This window comes from Aquila chrysaetos, chromosome 23 (genome assembly GCF_900496995.4).
Source record: "Aquila chrysaetos chrysaetos chromosome 23, bAquChr1.4, whole genome shotgun sequence".
NCBI classification, from domain to species: domain Eukaryota; kingdom Metazoa; phylum Chordata; class Aves; order Accipitriformes; family Accipitridae; genus Aquila; species Aquila chrysaetos.
The window spans coordinates 4892325-4911824 of NC_044026.1; the positions used below are offsets into that span (position 1 = coordinate 4892325).

The window sequence follows — 19500 nt, forward strand, 5'->3', positions numbered from 1 at the left end:
AGATATTTATGAAGAACAGCTACCACAGCATCCTTGAAATAAAACATCCTCAGGAGAGGAGTGCTACAGAATAGATAGGCTATGAGTAAGTTCAGAAGTGACAGGATTTTGACCATCTTTTTGTGCCTACTCAAGGTAGGGCTATTCGGTGATACCACAAACGGTCGAGATAACTGGAAGAGGGAGCTTGTTAACGAGCTCCTGGGGCTAAAAGTGAAAACATGGATCTCAAATTCCTGCCACTGCACGGAAAGTACAGCAACTGCTATGGATTCAGGCAACTCATTCACATTCTTATGTAAACACCAGCAAGGCAAGAAAACATTAACAGCCGTACAGGTATAATACTTAGAAGTACAACTTACACACCTATACAAACCAGGTATGATGGGAAAAGCCAGACTGAATACCATAAAGAAAAATCACCACTTCTACTCCATCAGAAATTATTTGAGCCTTTAATGAAAACTGCAGGTGAAGAAACTCAGGTCACCACAATTGCTCTCATCTTAAAAAACCCCACACCACCCCAACCCCAAGCTTTGACAAAGAGGCTTTAAGTAGTCAAAAAATAAGGGTGAGGTTTTGTCAAAAGATATAAAGGTACATATAAAATAGAAAATAAAAATAAAATCTGTGTCTATTGCACCTTTATTAAGCAGTTAGTAGTGAAAATTGTTAATGCTTAGGCCCAATCCAGCAAATGAGGTCAAAAATGCAGCAAAACTTGCAGAAACTTATCTTAAAGACAGGAAGAACTGAAGAACTATTAATGAGCCTGTTGAATGGAAAGCACGTTGATTAAATACAGCGTGGGCAAAATCAAGATGAGGCTTGTTTCAAACAAAAAAAAACCAAAAAAACCAGACAACAAAACAAAAAAAACCACCAAAAAACCCAAAAAAAACCCAAACCAAACCTCAAGCTAGTCATTCACACTGCTTGGTTGTAAATTAACTAACTGCTTCCAAAGCAAAATACTCTAACAATTTACACCTCAATACACAGAAACTGTTTACAGAGGATGAGGTAACACACACAAAAAAATTAAAAACTGATAAATCCATTACAATATAAAGCATATGATAAAAACTTCACTTAAACATCTATTTGAATTGGTTCTAAGCTACTAAGGCTAGAAAGGGGTTAGGAACTAACAGACCTTGTAAAAAGGGACTATTAAAAAAAAAGTGAAAAAAAAGGATCAAGAGAAGCATACGAAGGCTCCTGGAAGAGGAAACATGGGAAACATTTCAGAAATATGAACAAGGGGCATGAAAGAGTAATTGCAGTAATCAGTTTACTGAAAAGGAAAACCATTCCCATATATCATTTTTCTAAATACTACAAAGAATCAATGAGACTGAAAAGCAATTCAGTCAAACCTGAAAATGCTCATACAACATATAGCTGACTTTAATGTCACTGCCATACTCAGTACATGCTTAGATTCACCTAAAGAAAGAACTAGGTATTAGAAGGCAAAAAATTACATTCTCTGCAGAATTCATTTATGAAGTTTAAGCAGCAGCCCACTGTGGAGTCCTTCTGTAGGTAGATTGTAAACAACTGGTACTTCTCACCAACTTCCTAAGGAAAGCTTCTATATTCTTAGAAGACAGTCATGGGTAGGTGCTCTTCAGGATAATGCATGACCATTCTGGATAGCTCTGAATCACTGCTTTCCTTCATTAAGCTGGACCAAGCAGAATGTTACTGCCCAGTTAACCGTATGTTAATGCACATACAGAAAAATACAGTTGTTAATTCAAATACAGTTGTCAATTCAGATGACCTTACAGAAATAAGATTTCAAGAGTGGTGGGAAAATACTATGTGTGTAGAACTTCAAAAACTGTACTTGCCTCTTGGGTCTGAGCAAGACTGCAATTCATTCGCAGATGTAGCGGTGTAGTTTCCTGGTAGTGGTATGATTTACACCAAAGCCAGTCAGACAGCGCTGGTGTCTGCTTAACCTACACTGGAGTTATGCACAGAGGTAGCTGTACTACCACCGGCTGAAATACAGAATAGGTAAGGAACATGTTTTAATAGCAAAAAGGTACCAGGAAACAGCTCCGTCTTGCAGTTTTCATTAAAGCTATGAACAGACTTACTTATCACAGAAACAAGTAACACAGAGCTCATTAGACACTGCCTCATATCAAACCGTTCTCTGCAGTCGCAGAAGTTTTCTTTTTAGGCCACACGAATTCCAAGACAAACAAATTCATTATTCACTCTATTTCACCTTGCTAAAGCAACACCAGGACTACCACCCAAGGATAAATCCAGTACTCCATCATGACATAATACCTTTTTTATTACAATATCCAAAAAACTGAGTATGCAAGATTTTGAGATCTCACGATCCCTTCTTCAATCTCAGGAATGTGCCATCTAAAGACTGTATATTTAAACCATAAAGGAGTTTAAATGTAAAGAAAAGAGAAAAATGCATTTTCTTCATAAACATTCTGTGTGTCTCTTCCTACCAACCACACCATCCTCTGTAAAACCCGAAGATTTCTTTCTGTAAAGCAAATATATATATAGTGTTGGTAGCCCACCCCACCCCATCCCAAGATCAGTTTTTATTAATCTTCTGTATTAGTGTCAACAATCAGCTACAGATACATATTACTTTGAGAATTAAATACATAATCGTTTAATTCAAACAAGCAGAAGGGCAAGAGGAAAAAGCATTATGTGGATGGCACATTTGGTTGTAGATTACCAAAACATTCAGCCTTTACAATTCAATGATTCTTTCTCTAGTAATCAACTTTCAAATAAAATTTCTCTTTGTTGCAATTACAGACCAAAATACACTAGATAGTTTTCTTTTACTACAATCTTACCATAGTAGTTTAAGAAGTACTATTACAAAATGCTTTTAATTAGTGTACTCTTTACAAAGAGTCAGAGAGGCAATGTAATAGCAGAGTACAGTGTAAAGAGTGCTTCTAGGAACTAGGAGTTTTTGTAATATACTACTCGGTAAGCAATATAGCTACAGAACTCACAGCCACAACTGTTATGTCTACTCTCTCACTTAAGTAGCTGCAGCTTCAGTGCATTCAAACTGTGCCCGATGTCTCTGAACGGAGAGTTCTGCCTGCGTGAGCAATCTGAACAGATTAACACTGGTTTGAATTGAAAACGCCCCTCCTTGATCTGAGCTAACTATGTAAACGTACACAGGAGAGGGGAGTTTTGAACTCAGCCGGGAAGGTGAGTGCTCGCCACGGCCACCCAAGGGAAACTCTCAACCTGAAGAGAGGTGGTCGGAGATTAACAGAACTGGAACACAAAAAGAGGCAAACAAAAAAAAAAAGGACAAACAGCAACCAACAGAGCAAACACTTTAGAAAGAGCCTATTCCTTAAGCCTGCTTCAGATATTGCTCTGCTCTATAAAAGTGAATTTAGGACCTAAGGCTTGTAAATTATAAGAGGCCCAGGTGGCCAAGTCCATCTTCAACGTCACTGAAGTGCTTTCACAAGATATAGCTTTTCCCCGTGTTCACTGGTGAAGATGGGAGCCTTTTTGTAGTGTTCCACCAACTCATCCATAGTATTAAAGCGACGCTGACCAATACAATAGACATTGTCCACGAGCTGCACCTTGAAATGTTTGTTCTTCCCCGACGCCTTTAGAGATACCGAGAAGTCACTGGGCTGTTGAAAAGAATTCAGAAAGAAAAAAAAAAAAGAATTACATAAAAGTGAACAAAATGAAGGCATAATTTTGTGGTTTCAGGAACAAACTGTGTCACATAGTTGATGGTAATTTATGGTAGTCTTTGTTCCACAGCTCGATGCTTTAGCTACTTAAGAAACCCAATAGTCTATTATTCAATAAATAATTGCCATCATTATTAACGTGCACAGTTAAGACAGTTAAGTGAAAGCTCCCCAGATGCACAGTCTGAAGTTGCCAATTACATGACTAAATTGCAAATATTATCTTCGTTACTCAGTCTAGAAGCACGAGAATGTCAAGGAGAAGGGAAAAACTTTCATCCTCTATGGTTTCCTTGCTAGAGAGTCCTGGAGAAAGCAATTATTGCAATATCGCTTGGGTGAGATGAAGAAAATTGCCCGTATTGCTTTTTTTAGAGCTGTGACCACCACTAGAGGGCTGTTCTTGCTTTGCATTGCAAAAGACAAAATACACATTCACCTTTTACCTTCTTACCACGTGTATGGGGAATAATTTCTCCTATTAAGTACAGCTTTTTTGTAAAAAAAATAAAGCTACAGAATAAAAACACAGTACAAATCTCGCGATCACACCACCACCCACAAAACACAAAATTTAAACACTAAGCTATTCAGGACAGAACAATTTCACATGATAAGTCTCTTCGTCTTGGCAACAGGTTGCTTTAACGAAGACAGTGCTGTCACCCAAACAGCCGGGATGAGACCATTCCGCTTTTTGCGCCACATGCTGCCGTAGGGAGGGTAGAAAGGACACACTGCCCCTCGCTTCCAGCTGAACTCCATCTCTAGCCATTGACCGCTGCTGGCTGGCTGTAGAGATCGGAGTGTGGGCTTTGCCCCGCCAGAGGAGGCTGGAGGCTGGTGTTGCCGGCCAGTGGGAAAACGGAATAATAAAAAATAAAAAGCGCACACCAGAGTTTGTAGCAAGCACTTAATGGAGACAAGTAACGCCTGATGCGACGCTGGAGGTACTGCTGCAGGGTCTCTGCCCGCTGAAGGCACGGCTTCAGGCAGAAACCGCTGAAGGCATGTGCTAGACTTCAGACACGGCCTTCTTGCAGTCCCTCGGTCCTCCCCGCTGCCACGCTGCTGCTGCGGTCAAGCCAGCGCTGTGAACCTGAACTCGTCCAGGCTAAACAAAACCCACAAGGGACTATTTGGTTCACAGCATCGCCTTACGAACAACCGCGAGCGGAGCTGTGGCACAGCAGAGGACTGAGCTGGGGGGACTGGGAGCCCTCGGACATTACTGGTGTCACCAGACTTCAGTTCATGAAACCACAGCCGCCGGAGCCCTCGGACGTTACTGGTGTCACCAGACTTCAGTTCATGAAACCACAGCCTCCGGAGCCCTCTACACTGCGCTTGGGGGGTCAGATACACACTGAGTACCTACCCAAGGAAACTGAAGGACAGCGTTTTCTCAGGCACACTGTCTTTTTTCCTGCAGTGATGTGGGTCTCTGCCCCGCACATCCCCCACGTTCTGCCTATCCCCAAAATCTCATCCCTTGCATCTCCCCCTCAGTTGTTTTTATACCGATGCCTTCTCTGCCTTCCCTTCCGACTCCCTCCGCCCTGCCCGCAGCAAACAAAGCTCCTGCCATGCCCATCGATGTGGCTCTGGCCCAACTCCTCAGGCTCGCACCTCAAGCTTTGGGCAGCAGCTCTTCCCCTCTTGCGCTGCTCAAGCCAGCAGCCAGCTCCCCACACCTCTGGGCTAACGCCCTTTCTACCTCGAGCCACTCATTTGCAGATCCATAAGCATCACTTCTTTAAAAACTGTTTTTACCCAACACCCATAGGAGAATTACTCCTTCCATCTATAATCCAGTGTCAGCGGGCCTTGGCTGGGTCAGTGCTGGCTCCATCAGGAAGGCTGCCTCGGGCTCTGAGCAGCTCCAAAGCCACCGGCTCAAAATACAGGCAACACCCCCCGTGACCGCCCAGAGGAGAGGACTGGGGAGGGTGGGGGAAAGGGATGGAAATAAATGCGCGTAAAAGCGTATCTTTGGGGTTTCCAGTGCTCCACCCAAGATAAGTTTCGTGCCCGGTCATCCGTCCCTAGCTCCAGGTTCAAAACCGGCTATTTTAGGCCAGCCAGCTCTGATACGAAACCCCTGCCTCAGGAGCATCGCAAACAAGGCTGCAGAGAACTCACACCAAGACTGACCTATTTTCAACACCTACCTCACTGGGTTAATGCTAACCCAGTTGCACCAACACCGCACTGCGGTTCAGAGTCCGAACGCAGCGTGGACAAACCCTCCAGCAGCCATAACCACGCAGGCCTAGGACCCGTTTCAATGGACATCTCCATAGCCCTAAGAAGGGGCAGCCATTAAACGGTAACGAAGCACAGGCCTGCACCAACGAAGCTCTGCAGAAGCTCCAGGACCCTGGGCTCACGGAGGAGAAATTTAGGGTATACGGGCTCTGGGCAGTGAGCTGATCGCTGTGCTCTAACCACAGGCTGCCAGGCAAGTCTGTAGGGTCTCTTCAGTTGAGGGGAGCACGTACGGACTAGCTGGTCAGGATTCGAAAAACAAGATCAAGCCTTGCTGACTAAGTTCTGCTGCTTCCATGGGCGATGCCTACAGCAAACAAAAACCAGTAAGCAAAAGGCCTTCATTTAAAACAGAAAAACTTACAAACAGTAAGTTCATAATCTGAACCAAACACATTTTTGTCTTGTTTTGTTTTAGGAACAGGAAAAGATGTTATGACAAGGGTTTAAAAATAAGTGAAATAATCACTTCAAGCTCAACAAAATTTTAATGTTTTCTGGCAAAGCACAGTTGTTTTCAGCATGCCAAAATTATGAGTTTTCATCACTCCTTGTATCTGCTAAGAATTGTTATCTTTAGACCAGAAAGGATGTGCTAATGACACACAGAGGTGCTGGAATAGATCTTAGACCTCTGATCTACTGTCCTATGTCCCAGGCACTGGCCAGACTTAGATCTTTGTGAGGTGATCTACACAATACATTAAATACTTTTCCTGAGATTTTAATTATAACTCTAATGAATGAACATACTGCTGAACTATTGTCCATTCTTCCCAGCCTTAGAGCTGCTAATTAGATTGATGCATAAATAGAAGACATTATTATCGCTTATTTTCTCCAGAATATGTTACAAAGTTTATTCTTTTCATGATCTGATTTAATTAAAGAAAAAAAAAAAACCAACACCCCCCACACACACAACGGAAAGGCTGATCTAACTCTTTTGAGAGCCATCATCCGGTGCAAAGAGATGGAAGAGCTCAAACAGCTGTTGCAAGAATCCTGAAACCCTTTATTGGCCTCAGCATAGTAACTTCTACAGGATTCAAGAACAAACAGCAAAAGCAACTGGACTTGCATTTGTTTTTATTTTGGTTCTTTCCAACTCTAACAAACACGTAAAATGGTTAAAAAGACTATTAAAAAAAAAAACCCTCTAGATAAACTACTGCTCTTAAACATTCCATTTCAAAGTATGCTGGTTCGATGCAGCTTGAATTGGTTCCCTGCTGTCCTCCTTGGATTTGCTCCAAGTCTGTTTATTTTATTTACTGTTTAAGCTATTTTGTTTCAACTGCTGGCCAATTTTTCTCCCTTCTCCCTCTTAAATTAATTGCTACATTTGGATGTTTGCACACTAACTTTTCCAGGAATAAAAGCCTCACATACACCAAATAAGGGCACATCAGAAGTAAGCTTTAATCCCTGAAATCTACAGAGGAGCTGATGATTCTGCAACAGAATTACAGAGCATAGCTTCATGGCAGGGAACCTGTGAATATTTCTGTACTGTCATAATTGTGAAGATCTAAACCTGAAGTTAAATTAATTCCTAAAACAGAAAATTGAAGATTAGCTGTTATGCATCTACAGCTCTTCAGACCAGGTGTAGTACTTCTTTGAATTGTTTCAGATTCCTTTATTTTAACTCCTGCTTATGACTAAGATGACCATAAGCCAGCTGGTGCCTACAGCATGTGGAAGACAACAGGCAGGAAGATGTTAGTTTAATTTTACTTCTTTGGTCAGGAACTTCACTGTCTTTTCAAAAAAGATGGAAAACTATCATGAAGACAAGATATAAAGCAATATAAGGGAAAACAAGTGAAACCGGGAAAGAAAGTTCCCTCTTTACAAACTCCATTTAAGAATGAAACAAGACAATTTTATCATAAATGGCAATATTGGGAAAAATAACTCCCTCTGAAAGCCTTTTACTGATCCTGTAACTTATTGTTTTTCCTTTCAATCCAGTTCCAGTTGGCAATGCCCTTTCTCCATGGAAGATATTCTCATGCACTCATTCTTCAAACTGTTTTAGACCCTTCGAGCTCCCACCTGTGAGCCTGCCCTGAAGCTCTCCAACTCCTTCCACCTCCACACCCAGGCTTTCCCTCACTCCTCCTCCTACCCAGTCACCCAGCCAAAAAAAGTCATAGCTCAAAAGTCTAAGGTCAGGCTGGACAGAACCATCTGGGTGGGTTAAAAATTCCTTTTTCTACCCCTTCCAAGTCATTTGGATATAAACAAATACCTTCCTCTATGTAATGTTCACCACGTTCCAAAATCAACATTACGCAGGTCAGAAACATGAATTAGCTCCACTGATCATCAAATACAGCTCTAATAAGGTTTCTATTCTTCCATTTAAAATAAACCACTAGAATACTTCTTAAGCCTGTTTTTAGAGATAAACTTTCTCCTCCTCTCCACTGTACTCATCAATCACAGTATGTCACAGAACATGACAAATGCTTCAGTTTTTTAACTGTTGCCACATTTCATTGCTTCTATCCAACACTTGCAGGATTAAAACCCCAGGAAAAAATGGGAAACCCTGAATGTACAGAATTAGCACCTCAAAAAGCATACAGACTCTCAACCTGTGGCCTCCTCCCTCTGCTGCCACTATCGCTGGACAAAGAGCACAGAAGCTAAATGCGACCTCAAAGGACTGACACAAATCCAGTTGCATCTACAATCCTCAGTGTCATCTTAATACTATATAGCCTGCAACCCCATTTAGGATCGGTTACCATAATTTGATAGCTGTGACACTATTGGCAGAAGGTAGCCATTACTTCCCAATGAATAATTGCTCCTGAAATCGTCCAAGAAATTGCACAGATCACTCATGCTAATAAACAGAGCTGGTCTGAGAAAAACATCTCTGCTTCACGAGAAGACATCATAGGGTTATGAAACAGCGGTGTCTGTCTCATCGCCAGTTTCGCACCCGCTCGCAGCCGAGCACGAGGGGACTGCAAGTCCTGATGGAAGCTCCCTTTGAAGTCTCGGGGTGCCTGCAGCAGGGGACCTGCTCAGCAGCAAGAGGCGAGCTGTGGTTGCCCTCCCTCGTCACCGGCCACAGCCTATTGCTGCTTCCCGTTAGCTACAGCGCTAGCAAGCGCACTTGTTTCCCAGGGTGAATCTGAACAAAAAACCCCTCTTCCTTCCAAATTTGCTTCTCTCCCCAGTGAAACCTTAGATCTTCAAAGCATGACGATCACCTACCCAACCCAGGCCAACGGTGTCAGCCAAGACTTGTTTGTCTTGTGTTAGGTACTACACAGAGAGAACGAAAATCTGACCGCTAAAGAGCCTGCAATTCAAAAAGGGTAAGAAGTGGCTGTACAGAGACTGCATAGATTAAATCTGCATTATTTGTTCAGGAGTGCTACTTAAACGAGACAACAAACTTCAGTTTTTAATCGACAGAGCAGCCTGCAACAGAAAGAACAAATCGAGCAGTTATTTCTAACTAAGTATGTTCCACTTCAGTCTCCTCCTTTACATCTCCAAAACTGAGGCCACATTACCTGGGTATAACAGAGTTGGCAAAAATGTTACCAGTAGGTAACTGTGCCTGTTACATAAACTATAGGCTTAAATGGTTCAAACAAGTTTATGGTTCTAATAATAGTATTTCGTAATTAATGAAGATAATCAGGCTCCTAGCTACCTGACAGAGTTCATCTCAGGATATTCTCCACTATTGCAGCATTCCTTAGATCCAAATGTATCTATCTGAGGAAAGTGTTTTTGGCTAAAGCAATCTAGCTGTGAGACAAACATCTGGTAAGTTACATCTAGAGAAACATTGTAAAATCTTGCAACTACTAAAATTTGAAACAGAGAAACATGGCAGTCTCATCAAGTGAATACAAAATAATACAAACCTTCATCTATCCAAGGAGAGCTTTTCATAGCTCAGTAACAAGAGCAAAACGCAAATCTAAGGAAAACTTTTACACAGATGACTTTTCGTAACTATGGTGATGGAAGTCTATAGAAAACCCTAAAACAGGTCAAAAATCAGGCACAGGATTAGCAGGATGACTCACAGCTTTATCTATGGGCCTTTTTAGAAAGGAATAACCCCTGCAACTACAGCTTTCATAGGTGGGTTCATAACACAATGTAATGGGAACTGCTGGTTTGGTGGAAAGATGAGCAAACCAGAGAGCTGACAACTTCGCTCGGTTCAGTCTGGTCTCTCTAATCAAGATCCTTCGCTCCAATCGTGCAGACACTCCTGGTGACTTTTAGCCACAGCGTGGCCCAATACTTTCATAATTCACATACATAAACAAATTACATGATGGTATGATATATAAAGATTAGGGTAGACAAAAGTTTGAGATGTAGTAAAATATTTCTTTAAACCTAATAAAAACTAAAACTCTCAAGTAGTACCAAGACAAAGGAGGCATTTACATGTTCAGTTACAGTTACAGTTTTTCTCATTGCTCAAAAAAACCCCCCAAATACAGGATCTGCAAGACCAGATCAAGATTAGAAAAAGAAAAAAAAAAAGCCGCAAGTTCCTCAATTCAGCACATTTTTTTTTGCGTGTGTGAAAAAGCTTGCTGTAATGTGAACGGAGCAAGTTTTCTGGGATTCCACTAAGTGTTAGATGCTAGAAACAACTTGAAGACCACATTCTGAATGAATCTTTTTGTGCTCCACAAGCAACAATTTCCCCAGCAACAATGCAGGCAGCAAATTTGAAACTGCTTTGAATACAAGCGTCGTTAGTGTTATGATGTCATATTAAATTAAAAGGTTACTGTGTCCTTTCAAGGAAATTTGCTTACTCCAGAGGTTAGACTCTTAAGAGCAAAGAAACGAGCCGTAGCACGGTGGTCACTGTGACATGACGTGCGCGGAGAAATGGCTGCGCGTTTTTGTATTTTAAGTAATGTATTAATTTTCAAACTGTCCTTCTGGCACTTTCCCAAAAGACAGAAGAAAATGCAGCATCCAAATCTGAAAGTGAGCTTCTACCTGCGGGATGGACACACCAAGGGTATACTGCATCCAGGATACCCGCCTGCCCCTGGGAGACAGGATGCTACCTTGAAGAGACAGCTGAACTACTGTAATTTAATGATTACCATAATCCTCTCGTGGCTTTCTACATTTCAGAAGACTGCATGCCTAACCTCAGTCTATTCTTCTGTTGACTAAACAAACTTGATTCCTCTCAGCCTCTGTAAGTCAGAAATGTTTTCTAAATCTCTATTTTTCTTCCTGTTCTCCTCTGGTTTATTTTTATTTAATCTCTATTTTTCTTCCTGTTCTCCTCTAGTTTATCTGCATTTGCCTTCATTTAGTGATTACAGTTAAAACTAAGAGCAGAAATAGGAACTCAATGACGGAGAACTTCAAAGGAAGGGTAGTCTGACAGCTACCATGTCTTCTTCAGAGCAAATTCATCAAGGAAAGATGCCTGAAATTTAATCAGACAATACTGTATGCAGAAAAAAATATTTGGGACTATTACAGAATTGTATTTTGTCAATAATGTTACATCTGATGTAAAAATTTCAGGGAATAGCAAGAGTCCTAACTTCAATAATAATAATAATAAACTACTACTGTTTTCCAAAAATTAGAATGCAAGGTTTTATTTGGATTTAGAAAATCCTACAGAGTTAACAATTTTCTTGTCTTTCAGCTGTTGTTCTGATGTCACTAGAAGCCTCTGTTCATCTTCCTCACCAGGAATCAACATGTCAGCCAACCCCAAATTTAAGTATTACATATGAGGAATACATGAAAAGCCTGAAATATTTAGTTGCTTGTCCACTAAAGAGTATCCTTTAGTATGCACTACCTAATGAATCTGCCTCAATACTACCTCAGATTTTGACTTCACTCTACGACCTCTTCTGAGTAGCTGAAATTGCAACTTTGGAAGAACAGAATCAGCAAATGAAATGTGAAACATAGTTCCAAAAAAGTATCATGAGCTAAAAGGATCTTTACTTCCAGATTTGAGCTCAAGCTTAGTCCTCCGGTTTACTTAAAGCAAATTCTTTGTTTTCCAGCATGCAGCCACGCCAACACCTACTACCGACTAATTACTAAAATAATTTACATGAGGAATAGTATATGGGAACAGTTTTCCCCCAGTTTATAGACAATTATGATAAAGAATATCACAAGTTCTAACCAGAAGTGATATATGCAATCAATACAGCCTTCTAAAGACATTAGAATCAAGAAGTCTTAAAAACCGTATTATGGTTCAAACTGTATGCTTTTGACACTGCTTTAGTTTTTATTCACAATCTACGCTGTAAACCAAGATAGCCCATAATATGGGCACAGTGAAACCCAATACAAATACAGCACAGAGATAGATGTCCATAGCTGTAAAAGGTATACTTATTTTAGTAGTACCCTATGCTCAAATTAGAAGACTGAGCTAATATAACTACATTATTTTTAAATTTTTATATGTGAAGCAACAAAATACTTAGATGGAGACATCTACTAAACAACCATGTGTTTTCATGGAACGGCCCTACAGTTGAAACAATAAATGCAGAAAAGCACTAATCACAAATTCAGATATTTTTTTTTTTTGGTACCTTTTGAAAGATATATTAAGGGATTATTAAAATCTGTCACCTTTTCAAAATCACAGTCAAGGGTTAATTAAATTTTGAGTTCTTTGACTATGAATTCTCTGGCCTCAGCATACATGAAAGGCTTCTCAGTGTAATTTTAAATTTGAACTTTCAGAATCACAATGATCCCTAATCAGCACTACTCGTATCCCTCTGATGTCATCAAGGCTCAATTTACAAAGCATATGAGCTGCTGACTTGACCCTCTCTGTTGTGTATCGTAATCTTAACAGTTAGAGACAATAATAAGTTTCCCTTATTACAACCTAAATAATCTAAGTAGAGCAGAAATACATTAAAATGGGATTTTAACCCATAGTTTAAAGAACCTATGTTATTATTCAATTAAAAGCAGAACAAAACTGACCAATGCAAAGATCCCACTTGAAATTAACTTTAAAATCAAGTTAATGACCAAATTTGCAATTCACAAGAGTTATTTTATCTTGTAGCGCTGTAAATTTGAGGAGGATTGCATATGAGGAATGCCTGAAAAGTCAAATTGAAGTCTGAAATATTTACTTGTTTGTCCACTAATTAAAAAACCCTGGATAATACAGACCACAGCTGCTAAATTTCAGTGTAAATGTCACTGCATTTCAGTAACAGACCGATTCTCGCAAGCAGTAAGCGTATCGGTTGGTAACGCCAAAGCGTTGCTTGCTTCTTTAAGGGTGAAAAGCCCTTTACTACAGATAGGGAAGCTATTAACTGTCATGCTTGCTAACCCAAGCATCGGGTATTACAAAGCCTGCCGGGCTGAGTACCACTTACCGAAGATTCACTATCTCTAACAAGGAAGTCTCCTTCCACTCCCCTTTCGTTCAGGGCACATTCTGCTTGGTGTCGGGTAACATTCCCGTAATACCACTCTCTTCCAGCAAACCGTCCGGTGGAAGATGGTCCCGTGTAGCTTATCTGAGGCGGATGGGAAGTGTTAATGGTAGGACCATCGCTAATGATTACTACATAGTTTTTAGGAACAAGACCAATTTGCCCTCTGGAATTTTTACATTTCCACCATTCTGGGTCGTTTTCTGGCTTTTCAATGACTTCCATCGTCTCCCCTTTTTCAAAATTGAGCTCTTCTTCTGTGACGGAGCTGAATGGATACAGTGTCTGAACAACGTGGAGTACTTTGGTGCCCTGGCCGTTACTCATGGAAGCGCCTTTCCTTAAGCTGAGAAAGCTGGGTGAATCTGCAGTTGCCTCCTCAACCTCCTCTACCACATAGTTCGAAGGAAACCAGCCAATCTGTCCATTGTAGCTACCTCTCCACCAGCCGTCGCTGCACTTCTCCATGACAATCACTCGGGATCCTTTAACGAGGGACAGTTCATCCTCCCTCTCTGCGACATAGGCAAACTTCACGTAGGCTGGAATGTTAAGATCATAAATCCGGTCGGCGCTGCTGCCGTTGGATGGGTATTCTGCGTCCGTACTAGGAGTGGGTGAGGCGTCTCTCGCGCTCGTCTTTCTCTTGGTTTTTCCCAAACCTGTTAAAGAGAGAAACGTAAAGTGGTCATTCAGAATGCTTGTCACCAGACTGCAAACACTGGATTTGGTGGCATGCTCCTCCGTCACTTTAACAACACTGCTAAACGGAGATCTCTTCTGTAACACCGTATAGTCAGGAAACAGTAACACCTTTAAGAGATTATCTTTAACATCCAGCTGATGCAGCATCAGGTAAGGGGCAATGTGCATTATAATGGCCCTCTTCCCTTCCAGAGGTACCAGAGTTTTAACACACTTAAAACCAGTAGTTTCTTCACTAGGAGAACAGCTAATCACTGGAACGGTTGCACAGCTTGCTGTTCTGTCTCTTAAAAATCCAGCCAAATGCTCATGCCTTTTAATTTTAGTGATGACTTTAATTTGGCTCAAGCAAAAGATGAAAGAAAATCTACAAAAATAAATAGCACGGCAACAGAAGCTTAAGTTTCACTGCAGATTACATTTTGCTCTCTTCATTCTTCAGTCAGTCCCCAGGCAGCTACAGCTACAACTCCTTCCAACTGCAAGCCCCCTTTTGAAATCCACACCTCTTTCATCTACATTTCATCACGTACTATAAAAGCGTAAACCTGACTGTGAGGAAGACCATTTGCATACGCTCCTCTATAATATGTAAATTCTGATGTACTGTCGTGGCTTTAAGTATAGCATGAAATACAATGTACAGAAGAAACAACAATAACATTAAACACATAACTTTTTTAAAATTTTCTTAATTAGAGGAACCATGCTAATGTCTGTTTAAATACGGCAGAAAAACCGCACAACGCACTTGGTGTACTTTTCAAACCTTCACAGCAAGGACTGCTGAAGCTTATATATAAACAGAAAGATAAAGTGAACAAGTAGCCCTCTCTTGTGAAATTCACTTACAAAAGTTCTGAAAAGAAAACAAAAGATGAAGTCTCAGTTTAGCACAAACCAAGCAACACCCAAAATGTCATGCAGGGGACAGAAAGCAAAAACCAACACAGAAACAGGAGCTTTTGTACTTTTCTCCATGTTCCTAGAGCCTTGCTGGCAGGCGAGAGATTCACTTGAGACACAATGAGTACCCACTGATTATGGCAGACTGAATGGAGAAGAGAGAAAAAAAAAAAAAAAAAAAAAAAAAAAGAAGGACTTTGCTTTTGTTTCTTCAAATAACCTGATAGAAGAAGATGCATGATATTTCATTTTTAACAATTCAGGACTATTTAATCTGACCACTCCACTGCTGAAAAGTGTGTTCATTTTTTAATACATATATACATAAATATGTACACGCATACACAATTAATATCTTCAGCAAAGCTGTTTGTTCAGTGCAAAACTACCTGGTTCATTTCACAGGGTTAGCTGGACAGCACGAAGAGCGCACACACGACCATGCAGGGATTGCTAACTAGAAGGGTTAAATACATTAATTAATACATGTTTAAGGTCTCAGAAGACAGCAGAAAATTCCAATCACCCTAAAGTGTTTCCTGACCTTCCCCAGCAGCTCCTTGCTTCCTGCTGGAGCCTGCTTACATCCTAATGTCATTCTAACTACATCATTTCAGCCGACAGCCAGCGGCTGCACTTTCAGGCAAAAAGAGGGAGAGCAGCTTATTGTACTAGGGGAGACAATCGCAGGAAAAGAATGTCCAAGCAAGTGCTAATCAGAAGCTGGCCAGGCTCTGATCTCTGCCAAGACTGGAAATTTTCATCAGTTTAGAGATCGTTTGCAACCAAAAGACAAGGATGTATCAGAACTTAGGAGCATTAAATTAGGGTGATAGAAACAAACACAACTTAAGGGTTGTTCTGTTAGGAAAGGGGAGAAATTACTTGTATAACTTCATGGAAAACAAGCAATTTTATTTCAATAGATTCACTCTACATAAAGCCCTACACTGAGATTGAACCTTCCAGATTAAAAGCTTAGGTTTTGATGTGCTTTGTAACAGAGATCTGCAGCACCACTTCTTGGAATTACAGCAGCAGAACTAATAAAATAAAAAAAACCCAGCAGATGATGAAGTAGCTAGCCAGGAGAAAACTAGTTGAAAATCAGAGCACAGAGATAACTGTGAGCTATGGGGATGTAGTGTGATAAGAGAATGCCATGAACTGAAGTATCTAGAGAAGAAATTGTTGACAAACAGGTGAAAAAAAATTTCTGAATTCCAATAAAGGTGTCTAAACATTTAGCAAAAGGTTATCATCCAAGCACTCTTTCACTTGGAGTTTCAGAAGTTGCATCTTTTCCCACAAACTTTCCAATGCTGCGTCTGACATTTTAAATGTTCCTTTCTATCCTCCCCATTCAACACAAACCAAAACAACACAGAAGAAAAAAAAACCCCAAACAGCAGCAACTTCACTTTTTTTTCTTTATCAATAAAGGCAGTCAGAGCTCTTCAGTTTAAGCTTAACATTTAATGTAACCAAACTTTTTAAGGCCGATAGCATGGTAATGATTAGCCTTTTGCAATACCAGTGACATGCACCAAAGACTCTGTTTCCAGCTGGTTTGAGCAGGGTAACTGACTATGCAGAGACCCATCTGCACCCAAGCACAGCAAAGGGCATGCACAACATTATCTAACACTCATTTTTTCTGTGAGGCTACAACATTCATAACTGCGTCTATGACAGAAGAGGAAACAAGTTGTTCCATGAGCAGAACGAAGGAAATCTGTTCCTGTTTTTCTCCTTACACCTCCTGCTGCACTACTCCTCCTCTGCCTCCCCCATCTCCTGCAGGATCCACAATAAATGCCCTTACCATATGACTGCTTTTGCATCCCCCACGTCCTTCTCATACCTCCAGCTCCCCCGTGCGATCTCCAAACTGCCCTCAAAGCATACTTCATGTCCCCTGGTGTTGCCCTCCCTACCTTTGTTAGGCTGGCCAGCCAAGCACCGTGCCCAGCGCCCCGCTGTCCTTCAGCCCCGCTTGGACCGAGCAAAGAGCTGGAATTGCTCTGGCTTCTCCTCCAGTGAGGGACACCAACAATGACCCTCCCAGGCACCAAGTTGGAGAAAACTAGTTAGCTTATCTCTGCCAGTCTGTCAAGTTTGCTTAAAATTGGCTGAGTTATCAAGGGTGGACAGATGGACGGACGATGACAGCTGACTGCGACAGCATGACTACTGCAAGCTTCATTTCCTTAGGAAACAAGTCTAAAAATATAATTTAGTAGGGTGGCTGGTCATAGCTAAGCAAGAATAAACTTAGCACGATTATAAACTTCGTATGCATCTATGACAAAATCACAACTCCATTGAAAAAAAAGTACAATCTATATGAGTCATCTCTGGAAGAGTAAATGCTGCCATTACTCGCTACTAACAGAAATGTTCGCTTACTACGATTTGTAAGGGTATCCCTATTCTTATGTCCAAATGGAATGAGACCCATGTAATGAATTTAATGGAAAACATTCAAGCACTTTGGGAATCATATTTGGAAGAGTCAAATATACTTGTAATGGCAGTCATTATTTTGGCATTTTTATTGTCTTTGTTTTAATGAAAACTTATCTACTAGTGAGATACAACTGTATTGTCCCATTCTGACTCATTGGTTACAGTTCACCTGAAGCCATAATCCTTTGTAATACAACTAAAATCTAAAGCAATGGATTAGCTTTCAAGTGAGGGGAAAACAGTGGGAGCAAATGCACTGCAAAGCAGCAGAAAGCCTGTTTTATGTGATGGCATCTCATAGGAAATAACACTGTTCACAATCTACAGCTGACCCACACTAAGCCAGCTCATTTTCATTCTTACAAAGAAGTTGCCAAATGAGGTGGGTAGGTTTAATTTTTAGGTGGACATATTGCTGAGATTAAAAAAACTGGTTAGCATCATTTCCAGAAAAGGGATCCACTGCAAATCCTCCTCCTCTCCGCAGTGAAAGAAATCCTCTGGCCCCAAGGTTAGTCCTAGGGAGACTCAGAAATGTGCCTCCCGCATTATTTCATGCCCTCTTCCTTTCCTCGCTCAGTTGCGGCTCTAAAGAATAGCTTGTTTTGCGAGCAGCAGGCTGAAGGAAGACCAGTTTCCTATGAATTTGCTTCCTGTCTCTTAAGTCCCCATTGTGCAAACCCCAACTTTACACCCTTTCGTTACCAGCTTGTCCCGGTGATGACCTTCCCATTGTACCCACAGCTCCTCCAGCTCGTACCTCCAGTGCCCTTTCCCTGCAGCACTTCCAGCCTTCCCACCTCGCATTCCTTAAGCTCCCCCAGGAAACCCCAAAGTGGTGGAATTTCCTTCTGGTCACTCCCTTTTGGCCCGACACCGTGATAGTGCCAGTTCCCCTACCCCTACCTATGTCTTCTGCCATGCTGGCTACGCTCCTGGCCCAAAGCTCGGCCGCCCATCAGACAGCACAGATGCCCTGACTGCCCAGCCTTCTCCTGCTAAAACTAATTTCTCTTCCTTCAGCAAAGGCACTGAAACAAGGCTGTGTAGCTACGATCTTTATGAAAATTGGTGCTTCGGAGAAACAAGTTTAATTACCTTTAAAACTTTATCTTGATACATACTTTATCAAATACATACATAATACTTGTATAAAAAGGGATTTTGCTGCCACTAAATTCATATTCCATTTGCTAATTATGGTTTGTATTACATACTACCTTTACTAGAAAAGGCCCATTTACAAAACAGGTTATCTTCCTAATTTTAGGAAGACTTATTTGATGAGTCTTTCCATGCTCCTGCAAGCTGGTGTCCTTGCCTGAAACTGATGAGTGACCACATTTTGTATTTTAACTGCTTTTGCTCATCCCCAGAGGTGAAAGAAGATTCACTGACATGGCTGTATAATGCATCTCCGCAGGCTTATTCATACTCATATTTATTTTATTAAGTTCTATTTAAGAATAACATGCACTAAACACTGAAGATATTTGCAGTCAAATTGTCTAGCATCCCCCTCCCAAGACGCTCCCTAAATTTATTACATCTTGTATGTCGCTTAACTTTAAATAGACTAAAACCAGTTGCATTTCTTTTCCAAAGGATTTTTAAGTTTGATACCTCAGATTACTGACTTTTCCATTCTCCCATTTTCTGTATATAAAAAAAGGTCAGTCAATACCCAAAGCCAATTTCTGAAAAATCGTTGGCAAGTGAAACTAGTGTCATCTGAATTCTCCCAACCTACCTTTTCTAAAACCTTTTCCGATTTTAATACATAAATCATGAGCAAAAATACTTTCTGTAGCTTACTTGCGCATCAAATCACATTCACAGGAAAAAAAAAAAAAGCCTTTCAGAAAAAAGGTGCAATACAAGAAAACTGTATCGCTTTGAGAAATCATAAAGGCAACACTAAACAATTTTGA

At 40.8% G+C, this 19500-nt stretch overlaps 1 protein-coding gene across 1 annotated transcript in view; it reads right to left on the bottom strand.

Moving 5' to 3' along the window:
* Nucleotides 1–1283: 1283 nt before the first annotated feature.
* Nucleotides 1284–19500, bottom strand: part of NCK2 (NCK adaptor protein 2) — an 88726-nt gene continuing 70509 nt past the window's right edge. The window contains exons 4-5 of the mRNA XM_029999108.2: nucleotides 13430–14151; nucleotides 1284–3680 (exon numbers count right to left, since the gene is read on the bottom strand). Coding sequence (XP_029854968.1) covers nucleotides 3486–3680; nucleotides 13430–14151 — 917 coding nt within the window. The 3' untranslated portion in view covers nucleotides 1284–3485. The remainder of the gene's footprint in view (nucleotides 3681–13429; nucleotides 14152–19500) is intronic.